The sequence below is a fragment of the Orcinus orca genome, chromosome 9 (genome assembly GCF_937001465.1).
Source record: "Orcinus orca chromosome 9, mOrcOrc1.1, whole genome shotgun sequence".
NCBI lineage: Eukaryota > Metazoa > Chordata > Mammalia > Artiodactyla > Delphinidae > Orcinus > Orcinus orca.
In genome coordinates, this window is record NC_064567.1 from 17,690,778 (window position 1) to 17,714,867 (window position 24,090).

General features: G+C 50.2%; 2 protein-coding genes across 8 annotated transcripts in view; one reads left to right on the plus strand and one right to left on the minus strand.

The window, feature by feature from the left end:
- The first annotated feature begins 1,645 nt into the window (after positions 1-1,645).
- The window catches only part of CYREN (cell cycle regulator of NHEJ), a 106,210-nt gene continuing 83,765 nt past the window's right edge, over positions 1,646-24,090 (plus strand). The window contains exons 1-4 of one of the 4 annotated variants that reach the window (XM_033432401.2): positions 3,326-4,267; positions 5,390-5,650; positions 6,610-6,685; positions 7,559-8,583. In XM_033432401.2, the coding sequence (XP_033288292.1) occupies positions 5,517-5,650; positions 6,610-6,685; positions 7,559-7,810 (462 nt within the window). In that variant the 5' untranslated portion in view covers positions 3,326-4,267; positions 5,390-5,516 and the 3' untranslated portion in view covers positions 7,811-8,583. Of the gene's footprint in view, positions 4,475-5,389; positions 5,651-6,609; positions 6,686-7,558; positions 8,584-24,090 lie in introns of those variants that run through there. The other 3 variants (XM_033432400.2, XM_004272254.4, XM_033432403.2) reach the window with 3 other exon arrangements.
- Positions 8,468-23,394, minus strand: TMEM140 (transmembrane protein 140). Of its 4 annotated transcripts, XM_033432398.2 has the most exons (4): positions 22,771-23,394; positions 10,914-12,329; positions 10,765-10,813; positions 8,468-10,021 (listed from the first exon to the last, which is right to left on the minus strand). In XM_033432398.2, the coding sequence occupies exon 4, from the start codon at positions 9,983-9,985 to the stop codon at positions 9,398-9,400; it is 588 nt and encodes a 195-aa protein (XP_033288289.1). In that variant the 5' UTR covers positions 9,986-10,021; positions 10,765-10,813; positions 10,914-12,329; positions 22,771-23,394; the 3' UTR covers positions 8,468-9,397. The 4 variants fall into 4 exon arrangements, with proteins under 4 accessions (XP_033288289.1, XP_033288287.1, XP_012389371.1 ...); XM_033432396.2 differs by adding an exon at positions 17,781-17,936 and having other exon boundaries at positions 8,468-12,329; positions 22,771-23,393; XM_012533917.3 differs by lacking the exons at positions 10,765-10,813; positions 10,914-12,329 and having other exon boundaries at positions 22,771-23,391.

The following is a 24,090-nucleotide window of genomic DNA, read 5'->3' on the forward strand; positions in this document are numbered from 1 at the left end:
CCAGCTCTTACCTCACCAGCCATGGGGCTGACCTTTATTGGAGGTTTGCTTGTTGCTTTGCCACGGATGTAGGACGTCCTCTCTCTACTGCTCCGTTGGCTAACCAAGGTTTGTGCCGTTCCCGTTTCTTTGGGCTCATGTCAAGGAGGCCATGGTGTCTTTTTTACCTTGAGAGTTGGCAGCTTTTGTTAGGACAAGTGCAGTGTCTGATGCATCTGCCCCTCTCCATCGGGGTGATTGTGGTTCCTCCCATTCTTTCAACTTCACTTCCCTAAGTTTGAACAAAGCCGGCCTCTAGCGCCCTCTGCTGGTGAGTGGCCAGAGGACAGGAGCAAGTCGGCCAGGTGCCGGCCTGGAACCTAGGGTTCACACCATCTGCGTGTGTCCACAGCCCGGCCCTTTGCTCCCTGGCTGGGGTGGGACCTTGAAGAGGCAGATGCCCTCACCGGGTGGAGAGGAACAAGAAAATGACTCCGTTCTCCCACTTGCATTTCCACCTGAGGCGGTGGGATTTCAGGCCTGGACCTCGGGCTCTGACACTTGACAGGGGCAGTTTGTCACCAAGCTGCTCAGAATAGTTGTTGCAGAGGCTCCAGCCCAGATCCGGGGTGCAGGTCTGCTGTGGGAGTGCTCCCAGTTACCTACTTTTGGAAAATCATGAAGAGATTGGTACTAAAGCTTTGGCTCCGATCTGCTGGGAGTTGGGAGGAAAGCAGGGAGGTGTTTATGTGGCTCAATTATGAGATAACACCAGAGACTTAGTGATAAGTAGTCACTTACACATTGTTACCCATTTCCACCTGGTAATCCTCCTTCAGATGAACAAACTCAAGACTTTTCCATTTATAATTTTTCCCATCTTCTGCATTGAATGAGCAACCTTATTGATCTCTCCCAGTGATTCTGTAGGACATTTAAAAAGTGGTCATGTGTTTCATTTGAGTGAGAGAATTCATTGTTTAGCTTTTCCTCTCTCCATCTCGAAGTTTCTATCTTACTGCCCATTCTCTCCTCTCAATACGGTCTCCACAGTTTGCTGAAATGTCTTTAAGGTTTGTAGAAAACACTTGAAGAGCTGTCTCTTCTCTCATTTCCTTTATGCTCTGGGTTGGATACCTGTCTCCCTCTTGTTTTGAGCTTGGCTCACAGCTGATGTGACTGAGGCTCCACCACGAGGGATTGAGGTGGGGCTTCCACATCACTTTGAAGCTGCCTAAAAACACAAAACCAAAACACCATTAACCTCTGACCTTTTGAAATTAGCAAGTACGATTTGTGCAGTGGGCCACCCTGTCCCCTCCTGGCCTATCTCTCTCTGACCTCCACCCCATCCTGAGTGCTTGTCAGCATGCATTCATCCTGGTGTTCCTCCCTGTCCCACTTCCTCACCCCTCCAAGATGAGCTCTCATCCTCCAATAACGCATGTCAAAACTTAAATTCAGGGCTTCCCTGGTGGCGCAGTGGTTGAGAGTCTGCCTGCCGATGCAGGGGACGCAGGTTCGTGCCCTGGTCTGGGAAGATCCCACATGCCGCGGAGCGGCTGGGCCCGTGAGCCATGGCCGCTGAGCCTGCGCGTCCGGAGCCTGTGCTCCACAACGGGAGAGGCCACAACAGTGAGAGGCCCGCGTACTGCAAAAAAAACAAAAACAAAAACTTAAATTCAGGGACTCCCCTGGTGGCTCAGTGGTTAAGAATCTGCCTGCCAATGCCAGGGACACCGGTTCGAGCCCTTGTCTTGACCTCTAGGAAGATCGCACATGCCGCGGAGCAACTAAGCCCGTGCGCCACAACTACTGACCCTGTGCTCTAGAGCCTGCGAGCCACAACTATTGAAGCCCGCGCACCTACAGCCCGTGCTCCGCGACAGGAGAAGCCACCACAATGAGAAGCCCGCGCACCACAATGAAGAGTAGCCCCGGCTCGCCACAACTAGATAAAGCCCACGTGCAGCAATGAAGAGCCAACACAGCCAAAAAAAAAAAATTCACATCTTCACAATACCTGCTTGACATCTACCCGAGAATGCCAGCAAGACTCCTCCACTAGCTTGGGCAAGGGCAACTAGATGAAAACCATCAAGCCAGTCCAGCCTCAGGCCCCCAAGCCTGCGCAGGTGTAGCCTGGCTCTGGCCTGGGCTGCACGAGAACAGTGAGGTGCGTTCCCCTCGTCCTTGGGACCTGTGTGCACTTGCCTGCTTCTGCTCCAAGACCTCAGACTCCCTGAACTCAGCATTCAAAATGCTTCAGGAGCTGATTCCCACCCATTCAAATCCCACAGCTGGGGTTTCTCATCCCTATTTGGCCTTTCACACAGTTTTTTATGTTTTTTATGCAGATGGGTTTCCTGTTCCTCAGACCCCATTTTTCGGTTGGCTATGGGAGAAGGTTTTTGAGAAAAAGGTGGAGGGAGTGGTTCTCATGATGGCAAGTGTTCTCTGTTCCTTTATTAAAACAAAATGATGCATCTCCACCCATCAGACTTGGATTTGTCCTGGCTCACAGACCGTGGGAGCGGAGGACCCTAGAGGTCAGTGATTTTGGAACCTTTAGGGAATCAGAGGAGAAGCAAGTCCTGCCTGGAAGGGTTGGCCTCCTGAAGAGGCTGGAGGCAGAGCCCAGGTTCAGCCCGCAGCTAAATTACCCCAATGCACAGCAGGTTGGTTTTGTGACTTGAAATCACTGATTTACTCCTTAAGCCTTGATTGATTTAAACTTTGCTGGACCAGCCTACTTCCCTAGGATTGAAGATTAGTATGGGGTGAAAATGCTTTGCAGAAACCAAAGGCACACACAGTTGGAAGTGAGAACTCCTGGCTCTGGATTCTCCAAACTCTGGATCACACTCCCCTATCCTGCACCTGTAGCATATGGAGAGTAATTATTCTATTATTAGCTGATTTGTTGTAAGTCACATTTCAAATGGCTGTCTTGATAATTTTGCATTTTGGGGGGTAGATGGTTGGTTCTGATCATCCTTTTGCCTCAAAATGTGGTAGAAGTTTCACCATCTGCACTTGTCCTTGTGTTTTTAGTGATGTGTGCCACCTGGGTTTTTTTTTGGTCTGTCTTTTAAGCTACTTCAACCTGTGTGATTCTAAGTTAAACTAGATGCTAACTCCACGTGTAAACTGCAGTGCTCAGCATCAGGCTGAAAGCAAAGCAGTGAGGACATCTGGGCAGCCTCGTGGAGCAGCCCTGTTCACAGAACACCTCTGGCCAATTTGAAATGTAAACAGAATCTTTAATTTCCCTTCCTGCAGCCGGGGGTGGGGGGCTCACCTTGCACCCCCCTTGCCTGGGAGTGCACGCCTCCAGCAGGGAGCACTGCGCCTCTGCCCTTCCCCAGCAGAGCTTTCAAAAATGCAGATCCCCTCCCCCTAATTTCTGGTGGGGGGCGAGGGCTGGGAATTGACACTTTAACAGAGTCTATCCAGCAAGCCTCAAATGGAGCCACGTTTGGGGACTGTTAAAGAAAAAATATTGTTGAAAATTATTTATGACACTTGTTAAAGACAAGTAAGGCAAACTTTATTCGAGGGGGCTACTCAGTAGGGTTTTGCAGTGGGGGCGAAGTTGTGCTCAACTCCCAATACAAAGAAAAGTGGCAGGGTGGGGGGGGGTCGGTGGATGGATGATTATTAACAGGAAACATAGGAGTAAGAGGGGATTCTGGCTAAATTGACCTAACAGGATTCTTCCTGAGGGCGGCCGGGTGATTAGACACCACCTGGAAGATGGTGGCGGGTGATGATCAGATGCGGGGGATGGGTGGACTTTGGTTAGATCAACTTAGCAGTATTCTTGCTAAAAATGGACAATTTGGAGATGCACACGGAAGTCCAAAAGGCAGGTCCTAGCTGAGAAGAGTTCAGAGAGGAGCCCGACCTGGATGTGGTCAAGGAGAGACTGTCAGGACCCGGGACAGCGGGGCCGGCGTCTCCCATCAGCTGGGGAGTCAGGGCTCTACAGCCGAGGGCGCAGACAACGCGATCTGCCGACAGGGAGCGCGCCAGGGCCTCCGCGCCCGCGGGCGGCCGGAAGCCGGAAGTGCGGGGATGCGGCCGAGCCGGGGGAAGGGTCACGGTGCGCGCGGGGTCGGGTCACGGTGCGCGCGGGGTCGGAGCCCGGCCGGCCGGGCTCCGAGTTCCCTACTACCGCCCAGAATCAGACTCCCGGACCCGCCCCGGAAGCCAAGAAGGGGGCGCGGGCCCGGAGGCAGGAAGCCCTGCTGGAGGAGCGCCGGGGACGCGGGCGGTGCTGTTGCCGGTGAGGCTCCGCGTGGTTGCCGCGCGTCCCACCTCGCCCTCCTCCTACAGGTCGGCACCGGTCTGGTCGCGCCAGGACGGCGCGGGGTCCCCGAGGGCTGCGGCGGCTGAGAATCGGGAGCTCTGGGCTGGGCACGCGCCCGCGGGGCCGCGCCGGGGCGTCCCAGGCCCTCATCCACCCCCAGCCGGCGGAGTCTGGAGGACCCGGGTGCGTGTCCCGGCCGGCCATTTCAAACTTTTTTGTGACTTTGTGCATACTGCTCAGTCTCAGTTCCTTATCTGTTAAATACGCTTCAGCATATCTACCTCACGGTCAAATCAGTGTATGCACCGACCGCCGCGCTGTTTGTGCCGGGCGGTTAGCGGTGCTCGTTAGATGTGGGAATGAGTATTAGCACCCCTTGAATTTAGGCAGAAGGCGCCCGCAGCTGCCTTCAGGGTTAACTGCTAAGTGGAGGGTGGAGCCCTGCACCCTTTGAGACACAGGGTCGGGGCTGAGCTTTAGGAGGAGGGGCTGAGGTGGAAGGAATCCAGTGCGGGTGGGGAGAGGCCCGGTAAAGTGAGACACTCCCCCCAGCCCGGCGCCCCAGCTTCTGGATTCCTGACCCTACTGCTGGCTGAAATCTGACGGGTCAGAAGTATCTTTGGTGTAAGGGAGTGGGTGTTGGCCGGTGAAACCTCATTGTGAATCAAAATGGCCTTGGAATTTCTTATAACCGCTCCCAGAAGAGGGAATGAGAAGTCTGGTTGGGAGAAACAGGGGAGAGATCTTGGAGAGGTGTCTTAAGGGTAGGGTAGTCTGGACACCCTGGGGACCGTGAGCCTCTGCGGTGGAGAGGAGCAGGGGCACCTCCCTCCCTCTTTCCTCCTGGGAGGGTGTTCATGCCACTCCTCCCGTGTGGAATGGCTCAGTGCAGAGGCTCCTGGAGGCGTTGGGCCTGGCTGCCGGTGGGGTCCCTGGGCCCTGCGTGGAGGGCTGCTTCTCCCTGAGCCCCTCGCCTGCCCCTTCATGCCCTGTGAACGGCACATCTGCGTCTCCTGGGCCCTGCCCTGACCAGTAATTTCGGCTGATGCCTGGGAGTATTCTCGCTGATTAGAATTCACTGGTCTTTGTTCTTTGTAGGAATTAAAGCTGGACTCCCATTCAGGACAAACAGACCTATAATTCCTGGTGTGATGAGAGAGTGGGATTTGCTGTCCTGAAGTCATTAAGCTTGGGCCCTGGTTCCTCTTCATGAGAGACTAGGGAGATGGAAGACTTAAAATCTGAGAATAAAAAAAGGGTGCTTCCCGCATGGATGACAGCCCAGGTGGCTGAAAAGAGGATGGTGCAGGTGAAGACCCCCAAGAGGAGAACAGCCACGGTGCCAGTGGCTGCAGCAAGGTGGGGCAGCTTCTGGTCCTCCTGGGGAATTAGGACAGGGGGAGGGATTTGGGACATCACAGTTGCCGGGGCCCACTCTTCCCGTGTTGGCAGAACGGTGAGGTGGGGTGTTTCAGTCCACAGACCTCTCATCAGCTCTCGGGGGGTGCACAGGAAGTGAGCTGTGCCCTCCCAGACTGGCACCGGCTTCTGCCTCTCTTGGTGAATCTCCACCGCCAGACCCTCACTTGTCAGCTCCTGGATAGCGCCTCCCCCTCTCGGGTCACACACACCAGCCAAGCTCTCAGACGCCAGTTGTCCAAATTGCCAGTCTCTTCTCTTGCCACAGAAATTGTGACCATCCACTGGGCAAGATGAGTGACGAGGTGGTCCCGACTCCTTGCGGGTGGATCTTCAGGGACAGGTGGACAAGCTGCAGGTTACTGTGCCGGCCTGAGATCAGAGGCCGTGGGGTGGGTTAGTTGAATGGTGGTAATGGCAGGGGTTTCTGGGCTGCCACGGAGGGGATGTCCCTGCCCTCTCCCCTCGTGGTCCCAGGCGCTCACTGTCCCTCTCTGCCCTTCCCTTTCTAAGTTTTCTTCATTGGCCAGCCGCGATTTCTGGTCTGTGCCGCCCTCCTTTACTGTGTTCATGCACTGCGGTGGGAGGGGGGTGGGTTGTGTCTTGGCTTGTTCGATCTGCTCGCATCCACCGTGTGTGTGAGTTTGACTCTCAGAAGCCGGCCATCGTGCCCTGTTTCCAGATCCTCAGGGGAGCTGGTGGAGGCTGGGAAGCCCCACACTGTTGCCCCGAGAACCCCCTGTGCCAGTCACTGGTTACAAGGATGCAGAAGCCACGTTGGTGCCCTGGGGAAGCTGCTGCTCTCACCCCTGGTGGGCAGGCCCTGAGATGCAGCTCTTGCTCTCATTCTCTCCTCCTGGTGATTCCGTGCCATCTCTAGCTTTGTGCTTTTCTTTCAGACTTCCTGCCATGAGGACTGTGTACTGCATGAATGAAGCTGAAATCGTAGACGTTGCTCTGGGGATCCTGATTGAGGTAAAGTCAGCTGTGTCTTTTCTTATGACCAGAAACTCTTGGTGGGCAGAAACTAGACCAGGGCCTGGTTCATGCTAATAAAACAGGAGCCCTGCCTGCTGGGGTGGCCAGGAGCCCACTCATCCGCAGCCCGCTCCCTGGTTGGTGGGCACCCGCTTGGGGCTGGAGACCTGGGAGGGCGCAGCTGTGCGAGGGAGGGCAGCCCTCTCTGTTTGGGTGACTTTGTGCTGGTGGCGTGTGGACGGGACAGAAGTCGTTAACTGCTCATGTTCTCTAGAGGGTCTCAGTCAGGCGAGGTGACTTCTGAGCGCCGTACGGAGCACCACGCCGCTGAGTGTCTTGGCTTCCGGAAGCGAATGATAACTGTCCCACTTTAGAGTTGTACTTGATAGTTGGTAGTACTTGATAGTACTTGATAGTTGCTCAGGGACTTTTATATATTCCTATCGCATTTATTCCTTGCAATAACCTGCTGATAGATATTATTATTAGTTACAATAAGTGATTTGGTGCCAGTAAGGGAGAGGCTAAGACCCGCACTCGGGGTTCGTCTCCTGTGCTCCTTGCATTCTGTCACCCCGCCTTTCCACGTACATTTATTCTAGTTTTCTTTCCTGTGGCGCTATTCCTCAGGCCCCTGCCGCTGCTCTCCCAAGCTGGTCTCTACTTCTGCACCATCTGAGAAGGGGTGGCGGGGAGGGGAGGGGTCGGGTGAAGGGAGGGAGGGGCCATCTGTGATTTGGGGGCAGGGCCTGACTCGTCCGGTGCTGGCTTCACAGTTGCTTCTGGGCATGTTCTGCGTCACCGACAGATAAACCAGCACGTTAGGGAAGTAAACCCCGGTCTGTTTTGCCTGCCATTGCTTCTACTCAGCAGGGCCGAAAACAGGAAAAGCCGTTGGAACAGCTGCCTCTGGCAGGCGCTGATAAGCCAGAGCAGTCCCCGGCCAGCTCAGCGCCGCCGTCCCCGAGTCCCCGCGGGAGCAGAAGCGAGGACAGCGAGGACGAGGACTGTGGGGAAGACGGCCCTCCTCCGGGGCCTGCGGGTTCTGACTCGGCCTGCGGCAGAGAACTCGAGGAGGACCAGGACGCGCTAAAATACGTCAGAGAGATATTTTTCAGCTAAGGGACAAACTTCCAGGACTTTCTGCCCAGAGTGGCTGAAGGAAGCGGGGTTTCCCTCTTGGCCTGGGCACTGCCCTCAGACTGTCACGGCTTCTGCTCCCAGCTTTGCGCCTCTCTGGGCTGCACAGATTCACCTTGGGAAGTGAGGAATCAGAATGAGCTCCCGTTAGAGATCCTCCCTGCACTGTGCTCTCTCCTTGCTCAGAGGGTCTGGGATCCCCACAGTCTGTTGTGTTCAGTTACCTGGTTCCAGGGAGATGAGGTTGTGGTGGTCAATTTACTGGAACCAAAGAGTCAACTTAATAATGTTTAAAGAAAAACAAGTATGGCTGCTAAGTACACTGGAATTCCTACTGTTTGGCCTCCCTAAGGAGGAAGCCTATTTTAAAAATAGCCTTCATCACGAGGCATTCGATCAGTCTGTGAGCCCCTGCTCGTCCAGCCCTGAACCAGACATCCTGCCACAGTGCTGGGCTCCGTCCAGGAACCTGAGGCTCAGCGTACAGATTGGGAAGCCTCCTGACCAATCAGGCCTCCTCCCCCCGAGCTGCCACCTTTCTTCCACTTGGTGGCCTCGGCCTTGGTCCCTGGACAGTCGGAAAGCAAGAGTGGGACAGGAACCCAAAGGAGACACCAAGGACAAGACATCACACTAGAGTCCGTGTTTCTGCTTCTGTATTCAGTGTGGCTTTTGACAGTAATAGGATGAGGCAATCACGTGCTGTACAGGTTTTCAATATATAGGTGCTGAAAAATACACAGAGTTCCCCAGTGCGTGAGTTGTGCTTGTATCCTTTCTGGGCCTGGGGTGAGAGGTGAGGGGATGCAGCATTCACGTGGATGTGGAACCGTTCAGTCCTGTTCACCTTCCTCTCCTGACCAGGGACCCGGTGTCTTCGGCTCCTGAACTCCCAGGTCACGTGCTGGGAGGGATCTGCCCGCTGACTCCCTGCTCTGTCGGGCTTCAGGGAGCCTTCAGGGAGCCTTCAGGGAGCCGGGAGCCTTTTCAGGGGAACCGTCAAAGCCACCAAGGCTGCTCTTTGTGCCCATGTGTTCTGTCTTCGGTGAATCCCTCAGGTTATTCCTGGGCCTTTGGGAGTGTTGTCAGAGGTGAGGGGCTCATCGCGTTCTACCCGCCTTGGATGGAGATGGGGAGCCTGCCAGGCAGGGCCCCCAGGGACCCTGAGGTGTTTCTTCATAAACCCTCACTGGGTTCCAGTCTGGCGTTTGGCAACTTGTACTGGAAATCTGGCCCCATGACAGGAAGCCTTATCTCCCCATTGTTCTGAGGATAAAGTAAGAATGGCTTGCTCAGATCAGTTAGTTAAAGCAGGAATTCTTGTGACAATGAGCTGTGAGGTTTTAGGGTGACCTTGGGAACCTTAAAAGTCCCAAAGGACGCACAACCCTACACTAAGTGGCCGAGGGAGCCCTGGCCGCCCTTGTTGCCTGTCCTTGACGTCGGGTGCCCTACTCCCTCCGCGGTGGGTCCCGTCTGCTAGTCTTGAGATCAGCATTAGCTATGAAGCAGGATGGCCGAGAAGACACAGCAGCCCGTGAATCCTCTGGCACCTTCTCTGAGCACAGTTCAAACAGAACCCTTGCAATCACGTAAGCCTTTAGAGCTAGCAGCTCTCAAGTTCTTGTCCTTTGCCCTCTGAGGGAACACGACTGTGGCCATAAGCAAGAGGATGAGTAAGCCCTGGGCAACACCCAGAGCTAGAAACCCAGGCCCCAGGAGGGAGAGCCGGAGCCACTTCCATGTGTAGGTGAGGAAGAGGCCCAGGCCGCTGGCCAGCAGCATGGAGGACGTGGCCAGGAAGCCCACGGCCAGCTGCCACTCTCCCTCGTTACTGTTGTACCAGGCCCGGAGGAGAGGCAGGGGCACGAAGAGGGTGAGGACCAGGGCCCCGTACACGCCAAGCCTGGCCAGGGCCAGGCCAACTCGAGGCACCCCCAGGGCCTCCAGCTCAGGGAACTGGTGACACTGTAGGGCTCCAGTGCCCTCGTTCCAAAGACAGAAGTTGTAGAAGCCAATTCTGAGGTTGGGCAAGTCGATAAGGTTGCCGGCCTTCCAGAGGAGAGCAAAGAACAGCAGGAAGATCACTGTGACTGTGAGTGTCATGATTCCCAGGAACAGCAGTTGGTTACTCCGCCTTGACCTTAGGACGGGCATCTTCTCCTGCGCTTCGCAGGGCGCCTTCCTGGGTACCTGCAGGAAGTCACGCCGTGAGTGTCCATTTCTCCCTGTCTCCCTCCCAGTTTCTTCTCAAGCTCCTGCTCTCCCTTCTGGAATTCCATAAAAACCTGTGGCAAACTCCCTTCAAGACAGCCAAACTAAAACCAAGACATCTGGGGTAACCTCCAGGCAGGCTCCAGGGGCTAAGTCCTCAGCTGCCTCTCTGGGTTGAGATCAGGAGGAAGGGCCCTCCTGGCAGCTTTGAGGGCGGGAAATATCATAACTGAATGACCTTTGGCCTGAGACTTTGCTGAATCTGATTTTTCCTTAGGATTAATATCTAAAACTGCAATCACTGGGTCAAGGGTAGCAATATTTTTTAGTGATTTTACTGCATTTTGCCAAATTGATCTACAGGAAACTTGCCTTCTCTAGTCCCTCCATAGTATATAGTATCGATATATATAGGATGTACCTTCGTCATCTTTTTGGAAAAATGTTTTCACTAAGTTTTTAATCAGAAGGACTTCTCCAAATTGGCCTCTCAAACAGTAATCTGCATACTATGCCTTCATATTTGTAAATTTGCCAATATGGAACAAAACAGCCGTTTCCATCCTGAAGTGCCTAGGAGCACAGGGCCAGAACACAGAGTGGTATCCTGCAGTGCACCCGGCCAGGGCTGCCCGTGGTGTGGGCAGTGCAGGGAGTGGTGGCCAGTGGTGGCCCTGGAGATCAATTTCTGGAGGGACCCCTTGAGAGGTGCAGCCCCTCACCTTTCCCAGAGCTGGCTGGAGGGTCTGCCTGACCACTCCCACACTTGTCCTGCGCGTGGAAAAACAAAGCGTGGTGAGAGGGGGCAGGATGTGGAACAGACTGAGGGGGAGGGCAGCGTCAGGCCATGCAGACTGCTACAGCAAATTACCGCGGACTGGGTGGCTCGTCAGCAACAGAGATTTCTTCCTCTCAGTTCAGGCGGCAAGTCCAAAATCAAGGCACCGGCCGATTCGGAGTGTGGTAAGGGCTCAGCTTTTTGCTGTGTCCTCACATGGTGGAAGGGACCAGGAACTCTCTGGGGCCTCTTTTTTAAGGGCACCGATCCCATTCTAATCACCTCCCAAAGGCCCCACTTACAAATACTGTCTCGTTGGGGGTTAGGTTTCAACATACGAACTTTGGGGGGACACAGATGTTCAGTCTGCAGTAGGTGGCTGATGAGAATAAAGATTTATCAGTGACTCCTTTGGCAGAGACAGAAAGATTTACCAGGTATAAGAAGAGTGTGTTTAGTCCACGGTATTAGATTGGTACGGTAAGTTTTAACCGGTGCAGCCCACGGGATGGGAAAAATTCCCAACAGGAACATAGTTTGCACGGTTTTACATATTAACAAATGTTTGTAAAAGCCTGTATCTCCATTTTTAATGCATTTAGGTATTTCGGGGTGTAGGATGGATTTCCAGGACTGGAATCCGGATTTACACCATGGTGCAGTGGGAAATGAGATTTGACTTGCCTCCATGGTCCAGGTTGGGAGTTGGGGTGCCTTTGTGTAAACGCTCCCTCTTACTTCTCCTATTTCAAGCCTGTTACACTTGGGCTAAAAAATATACATATATATTAAGCTTAATGCAAAAAGATTCCTGGGGCTTCTCAGAGGAGACTGCCTGAGCCATGTCAATCAGCAGCTCCCCAGGCACCCAGGGCCTTTGTTTCTGACTTCCTCTTCTCTCTCGAGGTTTTCAACAGAGAGTGAGACAAAATAAATTGGAGCTAGGAAGCCCATGAGCAGGCGTGTGGAGAAGGTGGTAGTTCCTGATTTACTTCCTCTCACCCCTTTATGCACATAGAATTCAGTCCCAACTCCTATGCCTGGTACGTGAGGCTCACCACGATCTGGTATGGCTTAGAACTTGAACTTGGGTTCTCCAGTGAGGCCCAGCTCCCTTTGGTCTTCCCCCCTTGCTTTGCTCAGTCCGGCACCTGCCCACTGTCCCCGTTCCCGACTGCCCACCCGCTCAGGCACTCCACCTCCTCAAGTCCTACCCTGTTCTCTGCCTCTCTGAGTCCTACTAATTTTTCACCAGCTTTCTCAGACTACTTCAGCCCACACTGTGCTGTAGCTGAAGGCCAAGATTATGCTCCCACTCGCTGTTTTATCCCAGAATGGTGCGTGATACACAGTAGGAACTCTTTTTTTTTTTTTTTGAATGAAAATGACATGTAGCACCCTTTAGGTCCTGCATGTACTTATCTAACAAGACGGCAAAGCTTCTTGAGGTGAGGGGCCGTGTTTTACGTCTCATATATACTCAGTGCTGGGATGGCTCCTCCGTGCTTCCTGTTGGGATGTGGACAGAGAGGTTGGGGGCTAGTCCTAGCTTCTTTTTTCTAAACACTTCCCAGTAAAACGATATGGTTATTTGGTTGGAAAACCCTAGGGTACTCTGCTCTGCCTTCCTAAGAGCTTACCCTGTTTTGTTTTGTTTTGGCTTTTAACAATCCTAGTGTTCATGTTCTCACCACAATGAGCTTTTTAGTTCCCTTTAGATGATAAGCCTGTGCTTCCTTCAGAGGGCAGAAGGGGACACTGCTGAGTCACTGTTGCTATTTTTAGGTGAAGTTTTCCTGTTTATAATAAAGTAATGCATCTTGGTTGTAGAAAACTAGAAAAATGCACGGAAGTATGGAGACAAGACTAAAAATCGTCTATAAGTTCAAGGTTGTAGAAGTAACCAGTCAACGACACATTTCCTTCTATAATGTTGCTTTTACATAGTTGGGACCACGTAAATATATGTGCTTGTATCCCGCTTTGTAAACATCATTATAGCATTAATATTTCCTTTTGTCACTAGAAGTGTTTCCTAAACAATATTTTTAACGGCTGCGTTAGCTGTTCTATTGTGTGTGGTTTATATATTCTGTCTTACGATGTTGTTTTATAATATTAAAAATAATGCCAGGGTGACTATGTTTGTGAGTCAGTTTATCCTTCCACCAGCAGCTTAAGAGAGTACTTATCTCATCTCATCCTCCCAGATTGAATTTTCTTGTCTTTTCATCTTTGATAATGAAAAATGACACAGCATTGCTGTACTGTTTCTTTTTAATGAGCAAGGTTTAACGTTTTTTAAGTGTTTGTTTACCGTCTCTGTTTTCTTCTCTTGGGAGTGCTGTCATTTCCTTTTTTTTTTTCTTTCTATCATTTTCAGTTTTGGTTTCTGTTTGGTTTCTGTATATGAGCTCTTTATAAATAAAGGCTGCTAGCCTTTTGTCGTCACAGCGGTCATCGTAAAGCATAACCCTTTGTGGCAGTGGGGCCCCTGGACCAAGACACAGATCTTGACTCTGAGTGAGTGTGTGGAGTGTGTTCACGCTTGTCACCGGAGAGCCCAGGGCAGCAGGGTCCCAGTTAGAGAAGCAGAAGGAGAACACTCCCAGACAGTGCATTCGAGGCAGTTGGTCTGCTTTTGTTTTCTAGTTTAAGCACCTCTGAAGTTTTCACGCTGATGGGATGATGGCTGAAAGAGGCACAGACATAGTATCCTGATCTTCTAAATTACGTTCTTGCCACCTTCATGTTAAAAGAGGGAAACTTGCATGAGGTCGTGTCTGAGGGAGGGTTGGAGCACTGGCGGATTGTTGCACTGGAAATCCCTCCAGCCGCCCACGCCCCGAGTACAGGACACCTGGCAGGCAGAGAACGGGTGACCAGAGAGCTTTTCCCAGCATAGGTTTCACCCCTGGCCTGCCCCTTGACTGTAAGGGACACTTGAGAAGGGCTGATGGAGCGGGGAGGCCGGCTCTTGCCACCGACACTGGCTTGTTTACTTCAGATGGCTGAAGGCCTACCACGTGCTCTCTTGAGTTCCAGGGTCAAAGTGAACTTTGCAAACTGCTGCCCGTCGACCTTTTGTTTCCATTTTAGAGAAGGTCTGTAGCTCCAGCTCCCAAGCACTTCTTTCTTTTATGCTAAAATATCTATCAGCTTAATCATTATGCGGCTGCTGTATACAGATGTTGATCACACACTTATTTATAACTTCTGATTCGTCACTGCTCTAATCATGAGTTCACATATTACATTTTCATCTTACCCCAACATACGAGATTCCCCACAAAACTCCTTTCTCTACATTGACTTAGCAAAAATACCCACTCCCAAATCACCCACCTCATTCTGTTTCTTCAGTTCATTCTTCCTGCCTGAGCGTCTAATGATATTCAGTAACAAGACTTTATATAGCTGGGGCTTATTTAGTTTCTCGCCATTTTGCCCGAGTTCACCACCTGCACGCCTCTGTCCCGAATGATGCCCCCGAGGGTAGCCTCCTGGAGCACCCTGCACTGGCGCTCATATCAGGGCACCACTCGTCCACCACCGGGAGATTCTGCTTCGTTCATCACGTGTTTAATGAGCCCTTATAGGTGCCCATCGGAGAGGAAGGCAAGTTCCTGTAAGTGTCCCCTTCAGCCCGAGCTCCCGCTCCAGAGGGTGGGGACGAGACTCTGGAACGTTTGAATTCCTCGGCCAGGGAATGATACAGTGTGCTGTGCCCGCAGGTGTGTAAATGTCCTGGAGCTTGTTAACAAGGATGACTCTTGACGCCAAGGGCGCCCACTTTCCAGGGACAACATTAACAATAACTTGGCCTTCTCCTGCTTCTTTGGGATCAGGACTCCCCAGTGCTGTTAGTGCCCGTGTCACCTCCTGGACCTCTTCTCCCGTTATTCCTGCTCTCCACTCCCTCCCCCAGCTTCTGCCACATTGGCTCCTTTCGCATTTTCCAAAAACTTTAGGCAAGCTTGGGACTTTGCACTTGCATTCCTCGCCTGGAGTGCTCTTCTGTCATCACGTGTCTGCCTCCCCTGGGTCTCTGCTCAAAGGTCCCTTTCTCAGTGGCGCCATCCCTGGTCGGCATTTTGAAGCCGCAGCAGCCCTTCCGCGGCACCGGCACGGCTCTCCCTGTGCTGCTTCCCTGCTCTTCCTCCTTGCCGTTTTCCACCATCTAACGTGCTAAATGTTTTCTTTTGTCTTCCATCTACAACCCTCAGTAGAATGTAAACTTCATGTGGGCAAGGAATTTTATCTGTTAGGCAAATCAGACAAAAATCTATGGCTGCCCGTCTCTCTCAAAATCTGCCTTTAACTGTTACATCCGCAACACCCAGGACTACCTGGCACATTATGGGCACATAGTAAGTATCCACTGAGTGACCTCTGAATGGTTTCGTGAACGTCAGCCATGGCACATAGAGCTTCGTAAATGCCTCCTTCTATTTTTTTTTTTTTTGCGGTACGCAGGCCTCTCACTGTTGTGGCCTCTCCCATTGCGGAGCACAGGCTCTGGACGCGCAGGCTCAGTGGCCATGGCTCACGGGCCCAGCCGCTCCGCGGCATGTGGGATCTTCCCGGACCGGGGCACGAACCCGCGTCCCGTGCCTTGGCAGGCGGACTCTCAACCACTGCGCCACCAGGGAAGACCTGCTTCTATTTTTTTGACCTGAATCTCTGTCCTAGTTCTCCTCCTTCTCTGTTTTTTATGCTTCCCATTTCCTAAATGTAAGTTTCCTCAAGCTTGTCCCCTCTTTCTCAGACATGTATGTGAGCCTGTAGCTAGCTTCAGGCGTTGGACACTGTGAGGCCCCTTGCCAGGAGGGACTCAGGTGTGGTGAGGCCCCGCCCCGCCCCCCGCACCAGCAGGAGCAGTTGCTGCCATGACCTGGCAAAACTTGGATGTTATCATTTTGCTGCTGACAGACACTACACAGTGTGCAAGTTTTGTGGAACAGAAGCTTGAAAGAAAAACGGATGGGTTTCTAGTTTGTCGGCTACAAATTCATCTCCCGGGCTTCCTTCTCATTAATGACTTAAGAAAGCTATAGGGGAGCTTGGAGGGCAGAACTTGCTTTGAGAAGTCTTTATGATCACTGGAGGTGTCTACGAAAGAATCTAGTTTGATTGAGGGCTTATTAAAGATCAAATACTGACCTCAAAATCTTTTTGAGCATTTACTCTGCGCCAGGCCCTGTACTAAGCACTTAGCAGGTATTCTTAAGTTTTCACTATGAGAGCACATTTAATGTTATTATCTTCACTTTCCAGAGGAGAAAACTGAGGCTTAGTGAGGCTCAGTGACTTCCCCAAGTGAGCCTGGTGAGGCCTGTTGGGCAGAATTGTGAAATCACTGTAAGAACCTGAGTCTTGTCTCCCGAGGTCTGGCCCTCACGTGCATCATCCCCTTTAATCTTCACGGCCACAGTGTGTGGACATCACATTATTCTCCTCTTGTATGGGGGTGACATTGAGCTTAGACTTTGAAGCTGTGTGTCCTGGGTTCAAATCCCTGCTCTACCATTTACTAGCTACCTGAATGTCTCTCTGCCTAGTTTTCTCATCTGCAAAATGGGTATAACAATAGAGCATGTTTTGTAAATGTTATGGAAATTAAGTGAGGTGATTTATGTGCAGCATGTGGAACGTTACCTAGTGTTACTTAAATTATTATCATAGAGAGGAAACTGAGGCTCAGAGAAGTGACATTCTTGAGGAGACACTAGTACTGGAGTTCAGAACAGAGCTTCCCTGGAGAACCTGGACTCCAGGAAGCTGTCCTCACTGGTGGCTGGCGCGGACGACTCCGGGATGGTGTGAGGGATGTGGTGGTGAAGAGTGTGGACCTTAGCGCCAGACCACCGGGGTTCAGGCTGCTGTCCTGTCGCTCATAGCGCGTGACCTTGGGCATGTCAGTGAGCTTGCCGGAGTCTACATCCCCGCCCTTAACGCGCCTTCGGGCCTGTCCCTGGGGGCTGTTGTGAGACTGAAGTGAGTTAATTTGATCTGCACAGGTGGACTGCTGCCTGCTCTGGTGCCGTGGTGGAGGCTGTGGTCCAGGGGAGAAAGGGGACACGAGGGAAGAGCAGGACAGGGGCGGAGGGCGTGGCTGCGACGTGAATGGGGGGGAGCGAAGCCCAGGGAAGAAAATACGAGCAGAAGAAAGTCAGAAAAACAGAATCTGACAGAGGAGAGAGCCAGGTTGTCAGAGGGGGCCTCCAGCCCTGGCGAAAATCTGTCTCGCTGAACTCATTGAGCCATCACTGTGCTTGTGGTTTGGGTGTGGCTCCTGACGAAAATAAAAAGGGAAGAAGAAAGGGAAATGTGTCATATTTGCTTTGGCAGAAACGTGAGCTCAGGTTCTTACTTTTGAAAACGAGGCCACAGCGCTGTTTCCCAAATGTTGTAAGATGGAAGCAGCCGCCTGGGTTTCAGATGCCGCACGGATGGCCGGGCCAGCAGTGGCTTTTTATGGAACACTGTGACGTCTGGATTTACTTAATTTTTCCATGTAAATAAAAACAGCTTTGCCAGCAGAAACACGACTACACCATGAGACTGCAGCGTGGAGTTGGCGCACTCGCCACCCCCTCCACCTCCAGCAAGCTACCGCAATAGACTGTCTCAGCAGCTCCATTAATATTAACTTGCTGTTTGTCCAGTTGTTTTGTTGCTCATTAGCCCTGCTAGTAAGCAGATGATCCAGCTGGGAACAAAGGTCAAAAAAAATTTAGCGCGGGGAAAAATAATCCTTAAAAATGAGAAAACACCTGCACCTTGGGACCCATCCTCGTTTGGTTTTTACTGGGGGGACTTCACAGTGCAGTTTATGGGGGGGCCAAGATTCACAGGCCCCAAGGCAGAGTTTGAATACAAATAACAGTACCAGCAAAGAGTGACGGCCTTTGCTGTCGCCCTCGATTATGCTGCTTCTGCCCTCTATCCTGCACTCACCTGGAGAGCCACTGCCCCCCCTTCTACTGATGAGGCCAGGGTTTCCTCTTGTGACTCCAGCGATCATACATGTTGGACGATTCCCTGAGTCACAGGCCCTGGGGAATCAGTAACATGCGGGGCAAAGCAGGGGCTTGCCTTCCTTGAGCTTGCACTCTGGTTGGGGAGACAAACACCAAACATGTATTTTTAAAAAGATAATTATAATTTTTGAAGAGATTTGGGAAGCAAATAAACAGGGTGATGTGAAGGAGAGAACCTGGTAGAAGGAAGTGATGGGTCTCCATTGGAGGGTCAGGGAAGGCCTGTCTGTGAAGGAGACATTTGATTTGAGGCCTGAGGGATGTGAAAAAGCCAGGGGAAGAGGCTTCTAGAAACAGAGTGCAGTGGTTATAAATACCGGGTTGGGAGAGGAACAGACACTGGGTGACAGCCCAGTGACTGAGGGGACAGGACGAGGCTGGACTGGTGAGCGGACCCAGGTCCCTGAGGACCTTGGAGGCCAGGGTGAGAGGTTTGGATTATATCCTCACTAGGTGCTTCATTAACTCAAGCCCCTGCTCCCCCAAACCTAAGGCGCGAGGCCCCAGGTGGCGGGGCTGAAGGTGCGGAGAGTTCCTGAACTGGGGTTGGAGCAGTGCCAGGCATTGTCTCTGGCGGTTCTGCCCACTAGCCCTGCTGTAAAACTAGTGAATATAGTTTGCCCCCAGAAGTCAAAAGGAAAGAAGAGGAGGGAAAGAATGATAGATGGTCACTTAGACTTAGACCTTCAGTTTTGCAAAAGTTATTGTGAGAGTTGGCTGGAAAGGAGGCTAAGTTTTCTCGGACTTCACCTCCATCCCCACACAGGAGGATGCGGTTCTTACCTGGAGAGTTTGTAACGCATATGAAATGGCTTTGTAACTCACTAAAATAACTCAAAGAAAGCAAATCACAGGCAAACTGAGTAGCAGGTGCTATGGGGCCTCTCCCTCCATCCCTCAGAAAGTGAATCTTTCCCTGGTCACTCTTAGGGGGGTGCTGACTGAGGCCTGATGCTTCCTGGTGGGCGGGATGCTGCAGGAAGGGGCCGAGGTCGCTGCTCCTTTGTGTTCTCTGCTCTGCCAGGGTCTTGGCTGTTAGTACCTGCACCTCCCTACTGCTGCTGAGTGGGCAGAAGATCTGTGTCCTCACAGAAGAGCTGGGGATCGGGGGCGTCCCCTCCCAAAGTCTATTCAAGTCTAGATTTTTGGCTGATAAAGTTAAGTTGTATATTGGGACTCAGAAAATGAGGCGGCCCCAGTGGCCCAGCCCAGGTCACAAATCTAAACCCAAGTCAGCCTGCCTGGGAAACACCTGTCAAGGAACCCTAACACACCAATCACAGTCTTCCAGCAGCCTGAGCCAGCTCACCTTCCCCAGGAAACAGGACCTGCTGGCTACGAGGTCGAGGCTTCATCATAAGCCACGTTGCCTCTTCTAACGCTCTGTCCCACATCCCTAGAAAGAATGCTCCACCGCTTGTGAGGCGCCACGCTCCCTGGATCTGTGGATTGTTTTTCCTTGAACGAAGGAATGAGTAAACTCATTACTAAATTATTTCAGTTCTGTCATTTTGACAGGACTGAGACAGCTGAGGTGGTGTGAGCCTAGGGCTATAGAATAAAGCCCTGCAAAAAGTCTCAGTTTCTGCGAGAACATACTGTGTATGCATATGTGAAGATTAAACTTCCAAAGATATTTATTATATTAATTAATTCACCTTAAGCTGTAGTTCACTTGAAGAGGCCTAAGGCAGGCTAGAGTCACTGAGGTCATTGCAGTGTCCAGCTCCCAAGGAGAAATAACTAAGGGGGAAGTGGGCCCAATAGAACAGAATGGCAGGGGTACTGGATGGACAGCTCAGAGAGCAGAATGTCTCAGAAAAGCCATGTATATGAAGTTAATACACCGTAAAATTGGTGTTATAATTCAGTGGAAGAAAGGGTTTTCCATTGACTAATGCTGAAGCAATTGATTAGTTAAAACAAAAGAAAACTATTTTAGGACCTCATCTCACTCCACATACCAAAATAAATTTCACATGGATCCGATAGTGAAGTGTAAGGAACAAACAGACAAAAGAAAAAAAAAAGATCTAGAAAAAAGTAAATATTTGATTTATGAATGAGAAAGAATGCTCTGAGCTTAAAAGCAAATTGAAACTACAAAGAAAAAAGCAGTACAGATTTAACTATTAAAATATACATTTTATACAACAAAATGTAAAATTAAAAGTCAGTGATCGTGGAGGGCTTTCCTAGTGGCACAGTGGTTAGGAATCTGCCTGCCAGTGCAGGGGACACGGGTTCGAGTCCTGGTCCAGGAAGATCCCACATGTCACAGAGCAACTAAGCCCGTGCGCCACAGCTACTGAGCCTGCATTCTAGAGCCCGTGAGCCACAACCACTGAGCCCTTGCACCACAACTACAGAAGCCCACACGCCTAGAGCCTGTGCTCTGCCACAAGAGAAGCCACCACACCGCAACGAAGAGTAGCCCCCGCTCGTCACAACTAGAGAAAGCCAGAGCACAGCAAAGAAGACCCAATGCAGCCCCCCCAAAAAAAGTCAGTGAGTATGGAAAAATATCTGCAACAAACATGAAATGGTTAATATACCTAATATAACAAATGTTCATGCAAACAGATAAGAAAAACATTAATCTCCATAAAAATGGACAAGGCATATGAAGAGATATTTCACATAAGAAGGAATGCAAAATAGTTAACTGTAAAAGCTCTTCTGTTTATTTGTACCCTCCACCACATGTGTGTGGGTTTTTCCCCACCAAGGAAGTTTCTGTGACACCTGGATGTCCTATAATTTAACTTAATTCTGACACTATCTACCTGGAGATAGCATCAGATCCCACAGGTTAAGGGGTCAGTGCCACAAGCCGAGCGCTGCCCCCCGCAGTGCAAGTCTAGGATAACTTCGAGTTTCCCATGACCCCCTCCTTGGGTTTGATTAATTTGCTAGAGTGGCTCACACAGAACTCAGGAAAACAGCCTACTTACTAGAATACTCATTCATCATAGGAGGATACAACTCAGGAACAGCCACCCAGAAGATGCCTAGGGCAAAGGGTGGGGGGAAGGGTCGTGGAGCTTCCATGCCCTCTGTAGGCCTGTCACCCTCCTGGCACCTCCGTGTGTCCACCAACCCAGAAGCTCTTGAACCCTGTACTTCAGGGATTTTTATGGAGGTTTCATTACGTAGGTATGATTGAATCATTGGCCACTGGTGATTGAACTCAGTCTCCAGCCGCTCTCACCTCCCTAGAGGTTGGGGGCTGGGGTGGTGGTTTTCCCTGGCAGCCAGCCCCATTCTTAGCGACTTGCCAAAAGTTAACAACTCAGATGTGGTTGAAAAGGGTTTGTAATGAATTAAAAAAAGACACCTTTACCTCTGTTATCACTAAGGAAATTCCAAGGGTTTTAGGAGCTCTGTGCCAGAAATGGGGACAGAGACCAAACACATATTTCTTATTATAAAACACTCTATCACATTAACTAACATGAAAAAAAGTCTATATACCTCATGTAATGTAATCAAAGATATGCCAAGTAAAATAACCTATAAGTTTCCCTATTAAAACTGCAGCTAAAAACACTGATATCAAGAGTGCAGTAAAACTAGCATTTTCATATAATGATGGTGGATGTGAAAATTCCTAGAAACATTCTGAGAGGCAATATGGCAAAAGGCACTGAAAACCCTAAAAATCATCATACCTTTTGGCCAAGTAATTCCACTTATGAGTCTACCCTAAGGCAGCAATCAGAAATGCAATCAATGATTTATATACAGGAATGTTCATCATAGTATTACTTTGGCAAAAAATGAGAAGCAACTTGAATGCCCAACATTAGAATCAAATTATGACATATCAAGATACTAAAACTCTATGCAGCCTTTAGAAGAACCAGGTCTGAAATCACACTTTATAGTATAACTGCAAGAAAGAGACTAAGGAATTTTTCTAAAATGTTCATGTTTGCCCTGATATCTCTGGCATGGGTAAGAGTTCCTTTCTTTTTACATTAAAAATATTTCCAGAATCATGTGTTACATTTATGTAAAAGTGAAATTTAGAAAACCAACAATCTTAGTGACTAGATAAAGCAGGGGGTTAGCTGGAAAGAGTGTTGAGAAAGGGGAATATACAAAATCAAAAGGAGAACGTCATGTGCACGGATTCGGGACTTTGGGAGAGATGAGGTTTAGGAAGAAGGTACTGAAAAATGCATTTCAGCCGTCATGAGGGAGGAAGGAAGGACAAATCACATAATACATGTATTTATCTCTTCCCAAAGAGCCTTTGATTTTACAGGTGAAGAAGCATATTGGAAATTATTAGGAAAATAGCCCACATTAAAAAAAAATCTTTTAAGATCACCAACTGAACTAAAATCCCGCCATGAATTTCCATCAAGGTGTGAAAAGCAATGTAGTCTAATAACACAGGGTCTGAAAATCTCTTGTCTTCTTTCTGAGTCAAGAACACAGGTCTTTCTGACAATCTTAGTCCACAGTGCGTATTTTAAGAACTCATAGTGTTTCCTGTAACTACCAGTTTAGCTACTGCGAGTCAGTGATCTGCTTTTGTTTGGTGGCCTATTTCTGATGAAGAATCCACTTCATGCATCACAAACCATTATTTGTACAGACTCGGTGCAAGACCCTGCTGCCCACAGTTCTCCCCTGCATTTCTAACCAGTTATACTGACATTACCTGCACCCCTTCTGAGGCCAGAGTCGCACAGTGATGCTGCAGGGAGTAGGGAGAAGGAGGGAAGAGCAGAGCTCACGAAGGTGGGTCTGTATGGGGGGGAAGGTCCCCAGATCCTGACTACCAGTCGTTTCCCCAGGCCCATGGCTAGAATGCAGGGTCTGAGAGGAAAGCTGACTTGTCTTGCAGAGCGGCAGGCGTCTGGGCGAGCTGTGGGGCATGTAGGGTAGGTACTTACCAAAAAGAAGATGCAGAACCCACAAAACGCTCATAAAGAGGAGGAGCAGGAAATCATGTTCGCTTGATTCTTCTCTCTCGCTGCGTCCTAATGTCAGGTTCCAGAAACGAGGCCGGTGGAGACTGGAACGATGCAGCCCCGAGCATAAGCCCCGAGCTTATGACTGGCTGGCAGGCGCAGTTGTGCCTAAGTAAACAGCTCTCTGAACTTTGTCACATTTGTGCTGACTGATGACACTATCCCCTGATTTCACTTTCATTTCTTGCCGGTGGCTCCTGACTTTTCAGAAAGAAAGAATGTAAACAACATTGTTGTTCCTCAAACTGGCCACTTTACCCACACCTGAACCAACCAACCAATAGACTTAAAGAGGCAGGCAAGTGTCTTGATTATATTACACCACAATTCCAGAAAGGAAACTGGCCAAGACACTCTCAAAACTCCTAATGTTTTAAACCAAGATAAATACAACCTAGAATCTTACTAAGAAGGGACCCTCAAGATCATCTGGTCTGAGATCCCAGACCGAGGTCACCACTGGGGAAGAAGTTATGCATCTGTCCCCTCCTTTTCGGAAATCAGCCTTGTAGGATGACTGGGTATCCCTGGACACAAAACCTTGTCGTCTTAGTGTCCTCACCAGGGTGTTTAGGCCCACGCTGGAACAGCTGGAATATCTTATTTCAAAATAAGAGCAGAATGGGGCTTTTATTTTTGTAATCATAGGGGCTCCTAGCCAGAGTTTAAAAATTGCTTTCTATGCTCACATGACCAGCTGGAAATTCCAATTTGGGGTTAAGCTCGGTTAAGTCAGTAGACAGCTACCTAGTAATATTGCTGAATCCTTCAGGGTTCCTCTTCCCCTCCCTGGCCTTCCCTCAAAGGAGTTCTTTGAACTGCTACAGTTTTTCCCCTTTGTAGTTCTTTTAAACTCAAACCCTAGAAAGAGGTGATGTAGGTGATGTGATCTAATAGGAAGGAAGAACAGAAACTCTGGGATCAAGGAGCTCTGCTACAGATTAGTAAATTATTTAACCTCTCTGAGCATCAGGGTCTCATGTGTAAAATGGAAACAATACCTACTTTGCATGGCTGTTGTGGAAATTGGAGATAATGTATGAAGGTTCTTAGTACAGTACTGGGCACACAGTAATGGTAGCTGTTATTAAAAGCAGAATTTCTGAATATCTTGTCTAGCCTTCATAATAATGCCTTCAAGGCAGAGATAAAATTAATTTTTTGGTACTGGTATAAACTAGTCACGCTGAAACCCGAACACTGGTGAATGAAGTGACACAATATAGAAGAGATAGAAGTATA

Excerpts from the sequence above, each read along its gene's own strand:
- TMEM140 (XM_033432398.2), bottom strand. The coding sequence starts at position 9,985 with ATGCCCGTCCTAAGGTCAAGGCGGAGTAACCAACTGCTGTTCCTGGGA.